We start from the raw sequence: 20,245 nt of genomic DNA, 5'->3' as shown, positions 1-20,245 counted from the left end.
ATTATAAGCGATGGGACAGGAAACTAACAGCAACTTGGGGGTCAATGTGGTTTGATTTAGCTAATAGAAAACAGCGCACCATATGTGTGACTGAGTGATCTACATTCACATAATTGTTTTAGAGATTTTCTTCATGTTCAGTATTTAAAAAGATGATATACAGTTAGATTGTTTTTCCTGCAAAAACGATGACGGTCAACTGAGCCTGTAAACTGTATGGAGGAGGCAGCAGAGCTTTTATAAGGGCCCAAAAATGATAAGAAATGTGTTAAAAACGATTGATTGACACCATTTTGGTTTTATGTCTTTTCCCTTCCACTTGGTTTTATTTGGTCGTGGCCTGTAAAACTAGTTGTTTCTCATGCTTTAATGTCTAAAGAATGCCGTTAATTTTTTATTGTTTTAATCACAAATGTTGAGGTACATGTGTGACCGCTTGTATTTGCATAACATATTTACGTGAGTTTGTGTCTGTGGAGGTTTTGAAATGTGTAGCTGTCTTGGCTGTTAGGTCAGTATTTATGAGATGGAGTTTTATGCGCTCCATGTTACAAAGGGAGGAAATGAAACTTCCTCATGTCTCAGACAGTGTGCAGCATGTAGTCTGCTGCCCTAATCCCTCACCTGCTCCACATTACCAAATCCTTATTACCTGCAACCCACCTAATCTTGGGATGTAGTTTCTGTCAGGTAGGATTAATAACACCCCACTGCGGCCTGAGTGTTTGAATCTGTGTGTATGTGTTTTGTATCTGTTTAAGTGTGTCCACCACCACCTCCCCCTCCCTTCTTTAATAAGCACGTTGTAATTTATGGTTGTAGTTCATCGACGGACGGCTGGCCAAATTGAACGCAGGCCGCGGCTTCTCCGACGTGTTTGAAGAGGAGATCACAGAGGGGGGCTTCTGTGGAAGTGAGTGGTGCTAGACCTGTCTATCAATTAGCCACATTATATTTATTTGCCATATTTCATGCAGTGGGCTGTAGTTATTGTGCTATAGTATGATGTACAGTGAAAGCAGTGAACAAAACAAGTAGACATCTTTAAAGTTAGGAAAATTAAAAGCAAAGGCATTAAGAGCCTTTCACTCCCCAAATAGAATGTATCTTGCTCTCAAAACTCTAAAACAATTGAAGTTACCAAAAGTCTTCTAAAAACAATGATAAACCAATTAAATAGATGGTAGTTATATAGTACACTGTAGTGTCCAAGTATACATTTTATAACATTTCTGGTCCTGAACTTGTTATTCTTTGAGTGACGTTTGAAGGCTGCTGTTAAATCTCTCATGACCACATAATACACTTTCAAATACTAATGCACCAATGAACTGTATTGTCTTTCTTATCGATTTAAAAACTACAACAAAATGGCTTCAAGTGACTCTTGGCCAATCTAAAAACTGTAAAAAAAAATTTAAAAAAAAAGGTACATTTTTATTTTTTTATATTTGACATGTATCTTGATTGTCATTTGTTGTAAAAAAAAACAAATTGGAACTGATACAAAGGTTACTGGTTAATGTGATTGAATGTGACAAAAGAAGATTGACGAAAGAATTAGTATTGTTTTGGCAGGATTGAGCATTGTTACATGTGGAGACTGAGCACGAGACATCAGAGGTTTGAAATCCCATCGGAGCGCTCACACAAATTATATGATTTTGATCACATCACTTCAGGTTTGAGTCTTATTTACATGACAAGAAAAAAGAAATGCCATCCAGATGTTGCAGCTAAATATCCATCATATTATTGGGCTTTTGAATTCTGATCCCAAACACACACACACACACTGTCGTCAGTAATTCTGTTCTGTAAACATCTCAGAGCCCCGGACACCGTAAAGCAGTCCTCCACTCTGCATGCACAATGTCTGTTACATCCAGTTGCTCACACTAATGTTATATTCAACAGTATTTATTATTGACTCTGTAACAAAAGGGACAAAAGAAAAAAACAGACCAGTACAAAGCCTTATAGCACTAAATGTAGTTATATTCAACACATTTTTTTTAAATGCTCGGTAATGTGCGAGTGTGTGTAGCTATGAGACTATGTGTCACAGTGTAATATACATAGTTACCTTTGCTTTGCAATGTTAATACAATGCTATCGAGTGCAAAAATGATTAATTCATGTTCTCTGTGTTTTATACATCCCTCCAGGTAATTCAAGGTCTTACCAGCAATGGATGCACACTGTGAAGGTATTCACAGAATGTCCTGCATATCGTATCTAAATGCTTTTATCTATGGCTATTTCACTCATTTCATTCCCGAGTTATATTTAATTGAAAGTGTGATTGACACAAGTCAGCGTTTGAAGTCCTGGTGTTGCTTTTGGAATGAAGGGGCCGCCTGAATGTACAGATCCAGCTCGAGTGCAGCTCGGTGTGTGAAGCGGCGCGTGCAGCAGGACAGTGGAGACAGACAGACAGGGAGGGAGACAGAAGTGATTTGACGTGACAAGACGTCCTCCGACATGACATGTTGATCTGGCAGCAAACACAGGCGTTACTCTGCTGAACCGACCCAAGAACATAGATCTCTCCCTCCTTCTTCATCTCCTGTCTCTTTTCTCCTCTTCTTTGCTCCCCTTCTCTCTCTCTCTCACTTTCTCTTCCTTTCTCTTTCTCCCTCTTTTCATCTCTGTCACAGCCCCCCCCCCCTCTGTCTCCCTCTCTCTCTCTCTCTCTCTCTCTCTCTCTCTCACACAGAGTACCTCTCTCTCCCCCCTCCCTCTCTCCCCACGCCGTCAGCTAAGGCTGAATTAGTTCTCTAGAGTGCTCTTCAAAGATTTGTTAAAGTTCACATTTCCTGACTGACAGGGATCTATAAGAGGGGCCTTCACCTCGGCCTCTCTCCTCTTCTCCCTTTGCCGACTTCTAAAACGCTGTCTGCCATTTACTCTGTTTAGCCGTTTAGCCGACGCTTTGTGCTTACACTAAAGACCAAACAGAGAAGAAGAGCGAGACGCCAGAGGAGAGATGCAGCAACTCTGAGAGAGAGAGAGAGAGAGAAGAAGACAGGCACCGAGAGATATTGGGTGCCATGATGTCAGTCTGCAGAACTCAAAGTAGAAATCAATCACGCACAGTCCCTTCCATCGCTGTTTTAGGCTGCTTCTAAATAAAAACCTCCTGAATGCTTTGAATCATGCAGTTTATCATGGCTCAGCGATATGATACTTTGCCAGCTGTCACCAGTTGTATATGAAAGTTGCATTACAATACTATTTACAGCTGCACAGGGAGTTTTGGTTGTGTTTGATATTGAAAATGAGTCCTTTGTGACTACTGTGGGAGTCAAATGATATGGTAGAAATAATCCTCATGCTATTGATAAGGATACTGTTCTCCACAGTATGACATAAATGTATGCAATAATCAAACTGCAATGCAGCTTGCTCTGAGCCATTTATGCTGGAATTCGATCACCACGATATGATTGCATGCTGTGTGCATAATATGAATATTTGATATTTTAAAAGGAATCTGTATGTGTGGAAACTCACCCAAAGTGACTTACTAATAATGTTCTGTGTCTATTACAGAGAGGAGGAGCGCTTCTCAACACAGCGGTGACTAAAGTACGTTCTTCTTCAAAACGGTCAAATAAATGTAGCTTAATGCAATGTTTCTTCTTTATGTACATGACTCGAAACATCGAGTCCTTAAAACGCCACTGAAATAGACATTTTGCCGGTTGTTTTGTGAAACTAAATCAGTTTGCCAAAAATATACAGCAAATGAATTTGAGAAGCTGTCTGTTTGGTAATTGACGGTGGAAGGAATGGGAGTTTTGTAGTCTGCGTTTGATGAGCAGCACCATGTCGTTATGTGCTGTTCAATAGGTGGTCAGGGTGCCCTTTCATGTTATCGCCTTCTGTTAGTGTGCGATTCTCTCTCATCCAGCCTTTTGTCTCTGTGTTTTTGCCGCAGGGATCAAAGCTTCTCGTGATGTTACACGAAACCAGAACAGAATGTTAATGCAACATGTTTTGATTAGTAATCTCTGTGTGTGTGTGTGTGTGTGTGTGTGCGTGTGTGTGCGTGTGTGTGTGTGTGTGTGTGTGCGTTGTTTTTCATCCTAGGCCAAGAGTCATGCCAAGAGGGGCATCCGAGACATTAAGGGCCGACTTAAAGCAAGGGTGAGCAGCACGGACCTTCACACCTCCCTGACATGCATGCACACGCTCGTAGAAATTGCGTGTGCACACGTGATTCTGCTCTGAGAGCACACAGATACAGTAGACACACACACCCCCTCATAGAAACAGACAGGAAGGCTGCTTTACATGGAGTGTGTGATTCTGACGCAGGCCTCTTTAATGACTGTTGAAGCCTGCTTAGCGCTTTGTTCAGGGCTGTACATTTTTAACCAACGCCCCTCTGGCTATGGCCTGTCATGTCATCCAGGCCCCGGCCCCTCTTTCTCTTTTATTGTCTGCATATTTCATCAGTGAGCCTGTGATTTCCTCAAAGCTAATGTAACGAGGTGTATGTTTCCATAAGCCTGATGGATTTGATAAGGCAATAGCAGTTTGATCTGTCAGTGGGAAACTGAGCAGAGGGGGCACTGATGAAGAGCATGAGGAGTTTGCAGTGTTCTGCATGTGTGTGTACACACACACACACACACACACACACACAGTAGAGGAAGGTAGAGGTTTTGAAATCTATTTGATTTGAGGTGAAACAGATTTCCTGTGCGTTCATGAATTAATTCTCAAATACACAAATGAATTAATTTGACTTTCTCAGGATCCCACTTAATCTGCAGTGCATTTATGTTGCTGCCAGCCACAGATGTCTAAACAAGGACCCCAATGCACAAACATATTGAAATGAAGTCGGGGTTACCTTGAATATAATTGTTTTAACCTTGTAGAGAATGTTTTAAAGGATTAGGCTGGTGATGATAAATATATGTGCTATTATCCAAAACATCCCATTAAAAGACCGAAACCACCAATGCGTTACTTCTTCTCTCTATGTTTTCCAACTGTGATACCATGTCCGTGGCTCAGAGACCCAAACTCATTTGTTCTTACTGAAGATCTTTCTTTTGAAAGACGGGTCATGAGTATATACTTTAATTGTTTCAGTGATTTACTGAAACAGCCGAGCAAACGTTATCCAAACACAAATATATGGTGCGTTTGTAAGGGACTATTTTTAGGGGCAGATTTGGTGCGCTACCGAGTATTTTGCAGTAACAGGAGGAACACAGATCATTTTACATTTACATTCATTTCATTTCTCTCTCAGGAAGAAGAAGAAGAGGGGGTGATGGTCTGTGAGGGGTCTCCCACCAGCACCAAGAGCCTGTCTCCAAGGAGACTGCAGAAGATGAGACGGGTATGACACACACACACACACACACACACACACACACAGATACACATCAGTAAATAAGTTAACTACATGTACACTGACTGATCATACGAGAGCTCAGTTTTCATTTGATCGACATGGATGCTGTCTTCCACTTCTGTGCTCTTTCCGTCCACTTTTTGTTCTCATTTCTGTCTTTCTTTCTCTCTTCATCCCCACTCTCTCTTTTTTATCTCCATCCTCCTGTCTTTCTTTCTCCCCCTACTTTCTCTCTCTCTCTCTCTCTCTCTCTCTTGAAACAGCTCTTGGAAGTACAGTAGTTTGTCAGGGTGCCAAATGTAATGATAAGCAATTTTTTTTCTTTCAACGCACTCATGTTGTACATTCAGTGTTTTTCTCTGAACAACACGGACAGTAGAAGCAACTCATCTGCTGGTCAGCATTTCCTCTGAAGAATTTGCTTGTGCCCCATAAGTGGATAGCACTTGTGTGTGTGTGTGTGTGTGTGTGTGTGTGTGTGTGTGTGTGTGTGTGTGTTCGTGCAGAGCTGGCATACAATGTGCAAACACGTGCACGCTCACAAAATACACATTCATCCATAAATTTATCAAGAGAGGTAAAAACGTTAGAAAATAAGAAGAGACTGTAGTGTGAATGAAAACGTGGACATATATAGTTCTTGGTGAAGGAAGTTTAGTTTAACGTAATTAAAATTGCACACTTAAGTACAGTATTAAAAGCATGCATACAGCCTCAGGTTACTAGTTAAATCTTCCACCTAATATCTATACCTCTGTACTCTCAGCTGGAGCTTTTCCTCTTATTTTGGCTAAATGAAAAAAAATACCAAGTTGACTGCCAATTCTGTCTTAAAAATACACACAAAAAAACATCCCTGCATGCACACACTGACATTTTGGTCACAGTCATATAAGAGTTTGATTAGGAGAGGTTGTGCCGTCTCTACTTAGCGTTGTGTTTCGTGTGTGTGTGTGTGTGTGTGTGTGCGTGCGTGTGCGTGAGATGAGGCTGGAAAGTCTTAGCGCAGAGGAAGGTGTGACGGCCGGGGAGAGGAGAGGAACGGCAATTAGGGCTTTTCTAAAGGCCTCCTCGGACACCCTCCCCCCAGCAAGCACACACACAAAGACGGGCCAGCCCGACACACACACACACACACACAGATTAACAGTTAACATGCAATTGATGTGCACACACACCCACAAACAAGCATACACACTGTCTTCAGGATATACACACTCTCACACCCCTGTCCCTGCTATTGAGGCCTGTTCATTGCCACAGTAACGGGTCCCTGGAGACCACTGGAGGAGGGACGCACAGGACACATGTCCCACAGCACTGATTTTGTGTGTTTGTGTTTAGATATTTAGTCCATCAGTTTCTCTTCAGCCATACACAATGTAATTTTCGTCTCGTTTCACATTAACTTTGTATATTTACTTCTACCGTTTAGCTCAAGTACAGTTTACTAGTATGTTTCCCGGACGCTTACATATTAAAGACATAAACCCCAGTAAGAGAGTGCACGCTGACGTTCTGTCTACTGAAACTAAGACTGAAAATTGAGAAGCCAAGAAAGCCTTGATCATTTATGGCCCGTCAGTGTGCAGTAACCCCTGAAAGATTGAAACTCTTCAAAACAGTTCAAAACTGTGTTGTTGTTTTTCCAAGATAGTCGCATTAGCTTGGTTTACGTCCTTATAAACACATTAAAACACGTTACTTAGAAACTCAAAATGGAAGCTCAAAAAATAACAAATTCTTTCACAAAAAGATGTTCATGTCCAGTTCAGAAATAATGTTTTTTGTTTGTGGAATACCACTGGAAAATCATTTGGCAAGTACAGAATTCCATAAAGACTCTTTTTTTTAGGTTTTTATTTTTCTTAATGCTAGCCATTTATTTACTTTCACCTGACTGTTTAAAGCACACCGTATTTACATTTCAGTTACAGTTCAAAAGAATCTTGGAGGAAAATTGCTCTTACCCCCTCTTATCGTCCCTCCTCCTTCCTTTCTATCTGTTTTTTGTATTAAATTGCTGCCCGTGAAATCTTGATACTGTGTTCTGCCCACAGCTGTCTTGACCAGGTGTTCCTTGCACGGGAAATTGCTCTCAATGGGACTAACCTGGTTAAATAAAGGTTAAGTAAGGTGAAAAAAAATAGAAAACCTTCCTTTACCCCCTCATACCTCCCCTGCCTCTTGTGCCCACACACAGACACCTATAGCAGGACCAACTCTTATTCCTCGACGCTTATTCCTTAAAATATGTCACACTCCATCTCTGTCCTGTCTGTCCATCCATGCAATTCATCTTTCAATCCTAATATAAATATATTTAACTTTTCTTGAATTGATATTGTACCCCAATTTTATCAGTGACCTCAGACTCATTTTTAGAAACACGTCACAACACAGCACGACAAAAAACCAGCCTCCAAACTGACCATCAAGCTGAATCAGCACCTCTCTTCAGTTCTTAAAGTTCAACAAAAACTGAACATTAAAACCTTCTTTAAGGTAGTACTCCATTAGTTTTAGCTACTGTAGGTGTGCCTAATAAACTGGCAACTTGAGTGTATATTAAAGATAGTAGAATGGCGCTGCTTATTGAACCGTATTAATGCCTAAGTGAAAGGAAACTCGCTTCATAAACAGATTTTTTAAATTTTTTAATTTGCCTTTAGGACGCATTTTTGCCTTGTGTCCTTAGCTACAGTACAAACACTCATAAACCCACTCCCTTGTCCTTCTCACACATCCATACCTCTGACCAAGTGACCAACAAAGGCTCATTCACCTGCCATTATAAATTCAGACATATTTTGTCATCTGGCGCTCCAAACATGATGATGGTGATCTGATTAAAGACATTCCATCTTCCTGTATGAAAGAAGAAGCCTGAAACATTTTTAGCATTCATCTTCCCTTTTTTTTTGCAAACTCCTCTATGGCTGTCCTTGAAATGAAATGCATGATCCTGGAGTAGCTTTCTTTTAATTAATCATAGCAAAAAATAATCAGAGTTATGAAATTCTTATTCTATTTGATTACCAAAGTGAAAGTGCTGCTGTCATTTGCGCACATATTTCAGCCGTATCTGGCAATGTGGGTGATTCGCAGTGTTTGGTGAGCTTGTTGATTAAGAATGTAGGAGTAATCCTTTCGTTTCACAAAAACAAGACTGAATTGGACCGCTGACTCCTTGTCTGATACAACAAACAACAACCATTGTTCTGGCTCCTGTATGGTTTTCTGTGTGAGTGCCACATCTGTTTTTGAGATTCTGTATATCTGGTATGTGTGTGTGTGTGTGTGTGTGTGTGTGTGTGTGTGTGTGTGTGTGTGTGTGTGTGTGTGTGTGTGTGTGTGTGTGTGTGTGTGTGTGTGTGTGTGTGTGTGTGTGTGTGTGTGTGTGTGTGTGTGTGTGTGTGTGTGTTTTATGTGGTATTGTGCTGTGAGCATCTGCAAACAGAGAGTGCGTGTCTGTACCTCAGCCCTTTTGTACATGAGCATGGTTTTGATTGTGTGTACTGCATGTACACAAACACGCATGCATTTAGCAGCTTGCCTCAGGTTGGAGACAACACAATGACAGCTGTTGAGAGAGGAGAGGAGAGGAGAGGAGAGGAGAGGAGAGGAGAGGAGAGGTTGGGTCAGTGTTATGGACAATGACAGCCAGCAGGCCTGTGGCCCGGCTCAGCCTCAGGCTCTGGACTCTTCACCTGGTGAGGCAGGAGAGGTGCCAGCCCGGAAAACACCACATCGCTTAGGGCGGAGGGGAATCAGGGAGCTGACAAAGATGTAAAACAGAGGAACAAAGTCACATGGATACTTCAGTGTGTGTGTGTGTGTGTGTGTGTGTGTGTGCGTGTGTATGCATGGGTGGATGTTTGTGTGCTCGATCAGTGGGAGACAGCTCATGTGTTCATGGCCACTGGACACGTATGTGCACTGACTGTATTTGTGTGGTTATGATTTCAGGATCATCTGTCTTTGAGTTAAACATGCTTCTACTAATAATATTTATTTTTAGTACAATACACTTAACTTGAATTATTGCTCATAAAGCCTTACATAGACAGTGTGTGTGTGTGTGTGTGTGCGTTGTATTCAGTACATGATTGAAAATGCTATAATATGAACAATATGCTAAAGCAATACTTTTTGAGTAAACTGAATAGCTAATAACTATTTCACAGCCTATTCATGTACTGTAGATTATAGAGCATACAGTGTGTGTGTGTGTGTGTGTGTGTGTGTTATAATTCATAACAATGACATTTTTGCTGTTATTGTAAATGGAAAATAGCTCAAATATGCTCATAATATTTATTATAAGATTAATATTGTTAGATGAATGGTTAGAATGCATTACAATGAGCTTTAAGTACAGTTGCTCTGTCCATTGAGGTGTGTGTGTGTGTGTGTGCGTGCGCGTGGTTATTTGTATGCGTTTGTAGTCTCCATTTCATTTAGTTTGTCCCCACTTCAGAGACCAACTGACTTCCTCGCTGAACCCAAAGTGCCATCTCCTGGCACCTTCAAAGTACTGCACTGCAGCCATTCACAGAAAGACACCAGGTGATCTTACTGGATGAGTTTAGTCCAACAGAATGAGCATAATTCACATTTTCCTTCTCTTATATGCCTCCTTTTTCAAGCGAAAGGGAAGCGGGCTTTCAGCAACAGCCAGTTGGATAGACGAGCAGTGAATCTTGCCTCAAATGCCGTTTTTCTTTTTTCTTTCTTGTCTTTTTTTTTTTTTTTTCTGAGTGAGCAGCTCTTTAAACAGACTTGGCCGTACTTCTGCAAAGGCTCTGCCTCTCCCCAAGGTTTGTTTGCATTTTGCCGGCATCTCTTTACATACACTGCCAAGCTGTGAGATCAGTGCCCACTCAGAAACACCATATGAAATGTATAATGTAAGACTGGCTGTTAAAGTCCGCTAGCGTTTGGCCCCGTCACAGAGAGGCATAGTTGTTCCGCTTAACCGGTCATGCAGGGAAGGAAGGGAAGAGGAGGGGAAAGTTTGTTTCTGCAAAAGTAGATGCTGATGACTACTTTCCCCTCATAAACACAGAAATGAAATGAAATTTGTTGTATCAAATCTGAGGCCCCTTAGATATATTTCATACCTTTGCTTATTGCAAGGCCAGGATATAAAGGGTTAGAGTAAAGGATAAGTTGGTCACGTTTACAATTCTATTCAGTTTGCTCACAATCGGTGACTGTAAAGGCTCGTAAGTGGATGTGTGGCTTTTTATGTCTGAAGCCAAAACTAGTGGTAATCAGGATTCTTGAACTTCTTGAGCCAGGTACGCAGGAACTCTGATCGTAGTAAAAAATAAATAAAAAGATTACAAAGTAATATTACAATGATTAAGAAATGTTTCTCTGGAGGTAAAAACGAAAATAACACTGTGAGGAGAAGCTCAGATGTCAAATCTTATCCTTGATTTAAGAAACACGAGGCTTTTCTCTCTCTTCCAAAACTGAAACAACCCGATCATTTTTTTTATTATTTTCGTGACTCGTCTGCTGTATCTCCTCCTGACTCGTTCGCTCCCTGCGATCTGTACAGTCGCACTTGTGGCGGAGAGGAAGGGAAGCGAGAGCCAGACCGACAGAAACAGTGACATCTGTCGCCGACAGCAGACTGATGGAGGGAGGAAATGGGAGACGGGGAGGCATGTAGGGGAGAATCACTTTTTACATTTTCACCTTTTAGCTTCCCATTAGCCGACAGCGAGAAGCTAATGAAGGAGCAGTATGATAATCTGTTGTTCTGCTATTCGATGCTTTCCCCTGTCCTGTCAGGCCTGAGGAGGTATGGGAAGGTGGCAGAGCTGTCACAGCTTTGGTTGAGAATATCTCAGAGCACATTTGAAGAGTCTCTCTATATTTTTGTTGTCATTTTACATTGACATACACTACATCTAATTTTAGATCTCAGATTTAACCGATGCTGATGATTTCAACAGCTTTTAAGGAGCAGAGATATTATATTTAAGTGACTAACAAAAGCATACGTCGTATCTCACATTACCAGTCAAATGAATGCAGTATGTTGGCCATTAAATAAAAAAAAAAAAAAAAAGTGTGATAAACCCACTCCTTCGATCGTAAAATGCTTGGTTGTTGTAAATAGTCTAATCTTAACTGCTGCACTCGAGGGTCACAGTGAAGAGAGGGAATGACAAATTGATAAAGCCGTGAAGTGAGGTGCCATCCATTTACGGCTCCCTGTGGAACTTTCTTTTGTAGACGGCATCAGAGCTGTAACAGAGATCAGAGGGCCAGGCTTCATGACCTGTGTCTGGTTGTGTTTGGGTTCACCTTGCTTTAATAAACACCTAGACACAGAGAGAGGCCCCTGCTTCCCGGAAAAAACACCGCTCTCTTGCACAAATGCACGGTCTAAATAACTGAATGCACCGTGAACATGCAGTGCATGTGTTTGTTGTTTCTGTCCAAAGCCCACCCTCCCCAAGTGTCTCACAGGTGCATCTCCGCTCCGCTTTGGCCGGCTGGCACGTCTGCCCGGCCCCAGATTTACTGCCCTGACACAGGAATCCATTAAAGGCTGTTTAGGGATCCCAGGCCTGAGCCCCTCTGAAATTTCTTTCATTATAGCTCCATGCTACCATGGAAGGCGAGCGGCTCGGCCAATCAGCAGTGCCGCCACATGTGTTCATGTTTAGCCCGATGGCTGAGAGGCTTAAGTGGCTACTGCACACATCTCCTCCGCTGACTTTTATGGAGAAAATGGCACTTTAACTCTTTGTGTTTTTTTTGTAATAGGGTGCGTATGTGACTGAGTGTGTATATGTGGGTGTGTGTGTCTTCCCTGGCCGAACACAGGCCCTAAATGAGGCCAGGCCAGCCACACGTTACATTCCGCCTGTCTGGCTGGCACTGCGTCGGCTAATCAAGACCAGCTTGGTTAACGGTTCCAATACTGCCCTCCTTCCCCCATTCCCATCATTCGTTAGAGCTTTGAGGAATCTTTCCTCACCTCTAAATATTTCCTTCCTTCCTTTTTTCATTAATTCCCTTCGTCCTTAGTTATTGTGCTCTCGTGTCAGTTTTTTTTTTTGTTGGTGTGTGTTTCTATCTGTGTCTCGCAAATCACAACCACAACACAAGCGCACAAACTACACTTCACTCCCTAAACACACACCCGTTCTCCGCTCGCTGTTAGGGTTGTGAAGAGCCTTTTTCCCACTGTAGGGCTTTGATAATTGGCTAACGTGAGTTTAAAGAGAAAAAATGCAGAGAGGTTCGAGAGGTGGAGCCAAGCCAGTGTAAAAAAACACGGGGGGGGGGGGGGGGGGGGGGGGGGGGCTGCTAACTGTACCACATGAGTGCTTGTTTGTGTACAAAAACACACAAGAGACTGAACGACAGTTTGAGATGTTACCAAAATAATAGACACAGGAGGTGTGCAGCAATACGTGAGACGGTAAATGGGTAAGAGTGGAAAGAGTGTAAATTAGAAAGTGAGAGATATTGTTAACATAAGCGAACATGCGCATGCAGTGAGAGAGGAACATATGCGTCGGAGTGGAAGGCATGTTAATAGGTGGCCTGGGGCAGGTTTGGGCTCCCATGGGGAGAGTCCTGCCCTGCTCTGTAAAGCTTCTGTCTCTTCTTTAACCCACCCATTAAATATGGTACACAGGTGGCTTATTAAACCCACTGTGTGAGACAACTACACTACGCACTGATCATTCAACACTCAAATGACAAATACAATCACATGCGCTGGTGTCGCAATGCAAATGATTAATGTAGCTAGCCCATAGCTTCCCTCCCAGTGTGTACGTAGCTTTAACTTCCCAAATAATGCTGAGTTTGATAAAATACTGCAAGGGGATGTTAAAGATTTTTGTCCCGAGACCCAAATTTGACAAATTTAGTCTCAACCCTAAGGGTCCAGGCTCATTAAAACAAGCTGCTGCTCGTGTCTTATGGGGACCCACCAGACGCAGACCTGCATCTTTTCTCTATCAGGTTCCAAGTCGTTGTTTAGTGAAATGCCGTACCTCAGCACAACACCCCATTCTGTCTGACTCCATGTTTATCACGAAGCCTTGTATCTTAAAGCGAACCCCCCCCCCCTCTCTCTCTCGGGTCCACTTTCATTGTTTTGTCATGTAATGCTTTGCTTTTCTAACTACATCCACTTGCTGTGTTGTTCTCATTAACAGCAAAACTTCAACAAGTATCCCGTGAGCATGGGCCCTCGAGATCTTGGCTACGGGCTCGATGATGATGAGCTGGACAGTGCGAGCAAGTAAGTACTTTGTTTCAAGCATGCTTGTCCAGATATTGGAACTTTAGCTGGTTGACTGATTCATTTTATAAAGAAAAAGCAGGTTGAAATTCTCTTTTTCTGAGCACATTCAATCTTTTTGGTTTTTACCCATGATAATACTGCCCCCAGGTGGACATATTTGGTAACAGTTTAAGTTGACAGAAATGTCACTCAAAGGAAGTGGTTATCGCAGCGATATTCACAATAAAATCGTATACACTTGAAATATTACTGTGTGTTGATTAGCATTTGATGCTCGCTAAAAAACAGTTATCTTGTCAAACAATACACGAATCACTGTTTAACTCTGCCTGTCTCTGTCTCAGGATCTCCTCAGAGGACAGCGGGGATGTCCCTTCGTACATCGAGGACAGCGACGACTCCTACTCACTCGAGCTCGACATCGACTCCACCCGCTCGGGCCAGATGAACCTGCTGGAGGAAATCCTGGACTCCCTGAACACCACGACTGTGGAGCAAGGCAAACTTAGCGCTGCCAAGAGCCTGGACTTCTTCAGGTCCATGGATGATTTAGACTACAAGGCCCCGGTACGCAAGAGAGACAGAGGAAGACATGGCTATGAGAGGGCCAGTCAGCATTTACAAGTTCTTTTACAACCTCACTTAAACATTGTGAGGAACGCTGGAAGCGTTGTTTTCACCTTCACACGTCAAGAGGGCAGATCTGTGTTTCTTCATAAAGGTATTAAGTTAATGGTATTTCCTTGTTTCTGCTGTTCCAGAGCAAGCCCGCACCTCCCAGCGGATCTACACCTGCTGATGAGAGTGGCTGTGATGGCGGCTGGAATATGGGCCAGGATGACACGGCGGTACACGGAAAACACCTCCCCCCGTCCCCGCGCAGACAGCCCAACAAGAGCAGCCTGAAGGTGACAAAGAAACCTGCGACAGCTTCCGCTGTGCCCATCATCACGAATACACCCCCGGCCCAGGAGGCTGACATCTCCAGGTCATACCCTCATCAGCTCAACTATGACCCTCTACCTGTAGGGCGACGACCAAAAGACCGCTTCTCCTACTCGCCCTCAGCGTCCCATAGAGTTACGCCCACGCCGCCGTCTCCCACTTTCTCTCACACTCTCTCTCACACCTACAGTTCTCCAGCACCCGTTTCTCACCCAAACTATTCTCTTGAACCAACGGGCCGGTCTCGGACCATCTCGGACCCACAAGGCAACATGGAGCCTTCTGAGGCCCAGAACCAGACTGCCTCCACCGGCATCCTGAGGAGGAAGGTGCTGTCCAAGGAGACCGTGAGGCACTACCAGGAAAAGGCCCTCCAGAGGCAAAGCAGCAAGGCCCAGCAGGAGGGTCAGGGGAGCCCGTCGAGGCCCAGCCCGTCAGCTGTGCAGGTCCCGTGGGAGAAAGAGGTGTCCAAGGAGGGGCTCCTGGGGCTCGGCCTGTGCCTGGGTCAGGGTAAAGGTTCGGGGGAAGCTGTGGTGCAGGATCAAGGCCTCCTCGAGGAGATTGAGTCCATGTGTTGCCTCGGCTCAGTGCTCCACACCAGCCTGCAGCTCTCCCAGGTTCACTGCAACAACAGTCACCAGCCGGTCCAGAGCAAAGCCACAGACGAGTCATAGGGACGTCACAGACTCGGTGTCTGCAAAACGCCATAAGTTCCACTGAAATCTATTCACTGTAATTCCTCTATTACAACTAGCTACACTTTCAGAGAACCGGATCTTTTTGATGTCAGCGCTCTGCTATCAGGAAACATTATGAACAAATTTGATGTCAAACAGGCAGACACAAACCGAGTCTCAGCCTGAAGAGCAGGAAACAGGAAGAGAGAAATTGGTCCACTGCACAACTCTCCGTCTTTAAATTATTTTTCTTAAAACAAGTGAAAAAACCTGCAAGTGTTGGAAGAATACTTTAACCCGTTTCCAATATATGTCAACCTGTTTCTTGAACACAAAATAATTTCAAAAACAAGGTTGAATATGATTGATATGAGTTAAAAAAAACAAGTAAAAAAATCTCTGATGAAGTGACAACAACGTGGTATTTTATTTTATAGTATTTTACTTTCTTTAAACAACTGTATTCTCCTGTGAATTGGAAGTCCAGAATGTTGAGATTGTTTTGTGTTTTAGAAACGCGGCAAGATTTTTCACTTGTTTTAAGAACATACAACTTCATGAACTCAAATACAGAGACTTGCTAAGAAGGAGATTTGTGCAATCTTTTTACTGATAAAACAAAGTGTTTCTGTCTGTAATCATCTAAATTCATGGACAACATGTATTTTCATGTGTTGTATATTTTCATCTTGTAACAGTTTCACAATGTTCTACCAGACAAACAGCCATGAAACCCATACATTACATTTTGGATCGAGTATATAAGAAGCCAACCATCTTGACTTTCAGGATCTAAGAAACGGTACTTGTGAGGATTAAGAAGGGATGATACCGCCAACACATCACGATGTCTTTTACTCAGTGTTCCAAACATTATACGTGATCAGGTTACATTTGCACTTGTAGATTAACACATTCTTGACCACCTGGTACTCAAATCCTTTGAGCAAAAAAACAACAACAACAAGGTGAGACAGGATTTTCCAGACGCAAAGTCCACTCTGGCTTTTGAAACTAACCCTACACTGTGTGATACTAGTGTTTGTTTTTGTATCACCGTGCCTTAAATGGACACGTGTCTTACTCTATAGATACCATACAGGTACTTTGTGAGCAGAATCTCTGATGCGCTCAGATCATAAATACAACACTTAGTAGTACTCAAACAGCACAGTTTTTCTCTGGATTAATAGAATAGTTAATATTTATATGATGTGCTTCAACCTGCTGTTTTTAAAATGAGCATTCCAGATAGTGAGACGTAGAATCCTCTCTCTGGCTCTGTGTGTGTCTGAAGAGAAGCAAACAAAGTCAGAGCAGCGTTCGATCTGAAAATGCCAGTGTCAAGGCCCCATGTCCTCTTCTTTCTCTTTCTCCACCATCATCATCATCATCGTCATCATCACTCTTCCTCCTCATGTTGTCTCTACTTGTGTAATAGCACTTTCAGCACATCTGACTTTCACTCTCAATCTTTAGAACGGTTGCCAGTTGTTGCAGAGCTCATGTGGTTCAGATTTTAGACTTTAAAAGATGAGGCTGGTGATATTCTATGTTTTCTTATTAAACAATGAATTGTGTACACGTTCCTACTGAAAACAAAATTGATCATAAATATATCTTAAGTAAAAAAGAAAAGACCTGAAACAGCTGGGATCAGTAGTTTATAGCAAATGTTACTCAAACAGAAGTGAACAGTGCATTTGTTGGGGACAGACTTCCTGTTTGTAGGATGAATACATCAGAATAATGCACGATATCACCAGACTTATCACACAGCTCTCCTTTGCTTTCTGTCTGTCTGTCTCCCTTTTCTTTGCTCACAGGTGGAAATGCAATCTCTGTCCTTTCTAGGTTAGAGTCACACACTGTAATGCAATGCGGTGGTTGATGATTGTACTGTAATGAAGCAATACGGTTCTCCTCAGAGAGTAGCGACGTGGATGTAAAGCGCACAGAGACTGAAGTATTTCTGTGACGGACTCTCCTGTGGAGAGAAACGCAGCGTCCAGAGGTTGGGGGGGTTCCCATCATCCTCTGCGTTGCCACAAAGCCGGAGAAAAGAAGAAAGCTTTTTCTGTGCTTGTGTTGGGATTATTACATTTATGGTTCGTTGTTCTTATGATTTATGCCAGACGCCAGTCGCTGTGGCAGTTTAATAGCAGCTATTTCTCCACTTTTTTGAGTGCTGCTCTGCGTTAACGATTTGCTCATAAAGTCTTTGGCGTGCTTCTAAAAGCCCAGGAACCAGTCCTAGTAATTCCAAAAAGAAGAAAAAAAAGACTCCAGAAGAATCTCTGCTCTGGCCTTATTCATTGTAAAGACTTTAAAACTTATTTACTATGCAAATATTTAAACATTTTCAAAAGAAAGGTCAGTTTTATTTAACAGTAATTACATGATTATGCACGATTCTACTTGAAAAATAATCACAATCGATCTAGTTTCTAGTAGGAGTAAGCTTCATGTGTCCCTAAATGAATAAACATGGCCGTCTATTAAACTGTGTGTGAGCTGAGGTGTGTCTATGACAGAATGGTGTGTGTAGTGTGCCTTAAACAGGAAGAGTATCACCCAGTATAATCGGAACAAGGTACAGTATTATAGAAGGGAGGTGTATGCAAAGCTTTCAGACCACCGTAACTCACAGTAAGATCATTGATCATTATGCTATTTATGAATATAAACAGACCGGGTTTGGTCCTTTTTAAAAACTGACCTGAAAAGAACTTGGGTACTAGCATTGTTTTTATCGCTGTTTTGTTTTTGTGTTTCGGCTGCAGTCCAGCTGGAGTTACTCAGTGTGTTTCTTTGGTGGTCGGTGGGAATCTTCCTGCCTGTATTTAATAGAACGTCTTTGAATTGCTCTGGGTTGTTTGACTTTTTGTCAATTAGGTTCTTTCTTTGATTGTACTATGAGGTGATTCCTTGTATTGTTTGTGTGCTTGTATTTCTTTTCTCTCTTTTTTTTAAACACACTCATTCTGAGCTCGTTCGTTCTTTTTTGTTTTTTTGAAAGACGTTTCTCAGAGGAGTCTCTCTAGTTGATTTCATATTGATGAACAATTATTTTCAACTGAATAGATGTGTATTTTTGCTGGCTTGAGTTTATTTTACATGGATAATATATGATTGGTGCTGTATGATTCAAAAAAAAAAAAAAAGACACCTAATATTTGAATGTTTTAGATTTTATTTTTGGAAGAAGAAATATAGAGAGAATATTAACAAATGTCTGATGTAGCCACTCGTGTTCAGAAGCATTTGAAACCTTCTAATCAAAATAAGCAGAGAATGACGCGGTACAATGCTTATTGTTGTATCTGCATGTATGTACCTGTATGTGTTGTATGCTATGACTTTTTTTATTTGTATTCTTTTGTTATTAATTATTATTTCAGTATTTAGCGCTTCCGTCAAATCGAGAATGATGGAAATAACTTTGGGTCTGGCACAACACACTCATTCTGCCTTGCATTGGGTATTGTGGAGTTAATGTCATCTGCCTTGCATTTCATGTGTTTCTACTTTGGTTACTGGCTTCTGTAAATCTAACTGAAGAGTTCTGTGGGAAGAAATACTGAGTAATTTAGTAACAGAGAAATGACTTGCGTTTCAATGTCTGAAGGCTTGTGATAACTGAAGATAACTGCAAACAATACAGTGGGAAGTCATTTATGAATATAAAGCATAATTGTCCTGAAATTGCAAATTTGGAGTGAGTTGGAGGTGACGGCTTATGTAGCAGTGTTTACAGAGGTACTGTGGACTTTACAAAGACATTACTTCCCCCGAGCTCCACATTTAAGACAAAAAGCAACACATCTTCAGTACAGTGACCACTTTGGACGAGTTACAGTATGCAACTTTATTTCAGTCTTTTTGGGTGTTGTCATAATGATTAACTCTTCGGTATTACATTTACTGATTTCTTTGATTCTGTGCTCACTTGCATGTTCTCATTGCAGAGAAAAACAACTGTCTTAAACAACTGAGATCAATCTAATGTGCTATTGATGAGTAACTTGGTACAACTGCACACAATGTATGCACTGTGAACTGAAAATAAATTATAGTGTTTAATGCTTATATATCTCGTTTTTTTTTTATACCGAGATGAGTCTGTATTAACAGATAGAAGCAGAGTATGTGGAAAGAAACAAGGCATTTTATAGTCAGGGTGCTGTATTGTGTATTCACAAGTCACACAGAGTGCTGGTTTATTTAATAGTGCAGCGTTGTTGTTATTGTGTGTGTGAGATCATTAATATCATTGCATTGGCTTATTGATTTGGCAAACACGAAAGCAAAAATGCTAATCCTCTCTAACACCACACGGTTTCTAAATAGACCTAGGATCACTTACATACGATAAATTAACTCAAATGAATTTACTTTATTAACTAGCACACTTTCTATGTACAGTTTCCATCAATTAAAGGTAGAAATGAAATTCACAGTTGAAACATAATAAACTAATTTATAATTATGGTATATACACTTATAATTACACTGTAGTCAAGACGGTTCTTGTTTCTAACAACATACAAGTCAGCCTAGCAGAAACAATTCTCGACTAGTGCAACTTATCCTGAAACCTGACTTGAAGTATATTATTCTAAATCAAAACTGGCAGCAAGACGAGCTAGAACTAGAAAGGTGTTTTCCAGTAGTAAATACACACGGTTAAGTTCATGCATTTTAAGTAGAGGTCTCGTGATATTCTATATGTTTCTTACTGTGAACAAATCCCATGAAAAGACCAATACTGAGTTGATTTTACCAACAAGTTTAGTCTTTTACCTCCGATCCATAGAGCTCCATTATGGTTCCACGCGTTCCTTCACTATAATGATTCAGCGCACTGTAGTTCATTTTGAGCCAATCACACAAACACTGTCCTGTTGAAGTAAATACTCACTTGAGCACCAAATGTTTATTAATCCTCTGCTGAAAATA

The 20,245-nt window shown here is 41.6% G+C and overlaps 1 protein-coding gene across 1 annotated transcript in view; it reads left to right on the top strand.

The window, feature by feature from the left end:
- The window catches only part of dennd1b (DENN/MADD domain containing 1B), a 100,982-nt gene extending 81,624 nt beyond the window's left edge, over positions 1-19,358 (top strand). The window contains exons 15-22 of the mRNA XM_079158201.1: positions 823-913; positions 2,169-2,209; positions 3,556-3,591; positions 4,096-4,152; positions 5,273-5,362; positions 13,576-13,661; positions 14,009-14,231; positions 14,426-19,358. Coding sequence (XP_079014327.1) covers positions 823-913; positions 2,169-2,209; positions 3,556-3,591; positions 4,096-4,152; positions 5,273-5,362; positions 13,576-13,661; positions 14,009-14,231; positions 14,426-15,283 — 1,482 coding nt within the window. The 3' untranslated portion in view covers positions 15,284-19,358. The remainder of the gene's footprint in view (positions 1-822; positions 914-2,168; positions 2,210-3,555; positions 3,592-4,095; positions 4,153-5,272; positions 5,363-13,575; positions 13,662-14,008; positions 14,232-14,425) is intronic.
- Positions 19,359-20,245: the final 887 nt, after the last annotated feature.

The sequence above is a fragment of the Pholis gunnellus genome (assembly GCF_910591455.1).
Source record: "Pholis gunnellus genome assembly, chromosome: 4".
NCBI lineage: Eukaryota > Metazoa > Chordata > Actinopteri > Perciformes > Pholidae > Pholis > Pholis gunnellus.
This window is presented reverse-complemented; position numbering and strand designations above follow the sequence as displayed.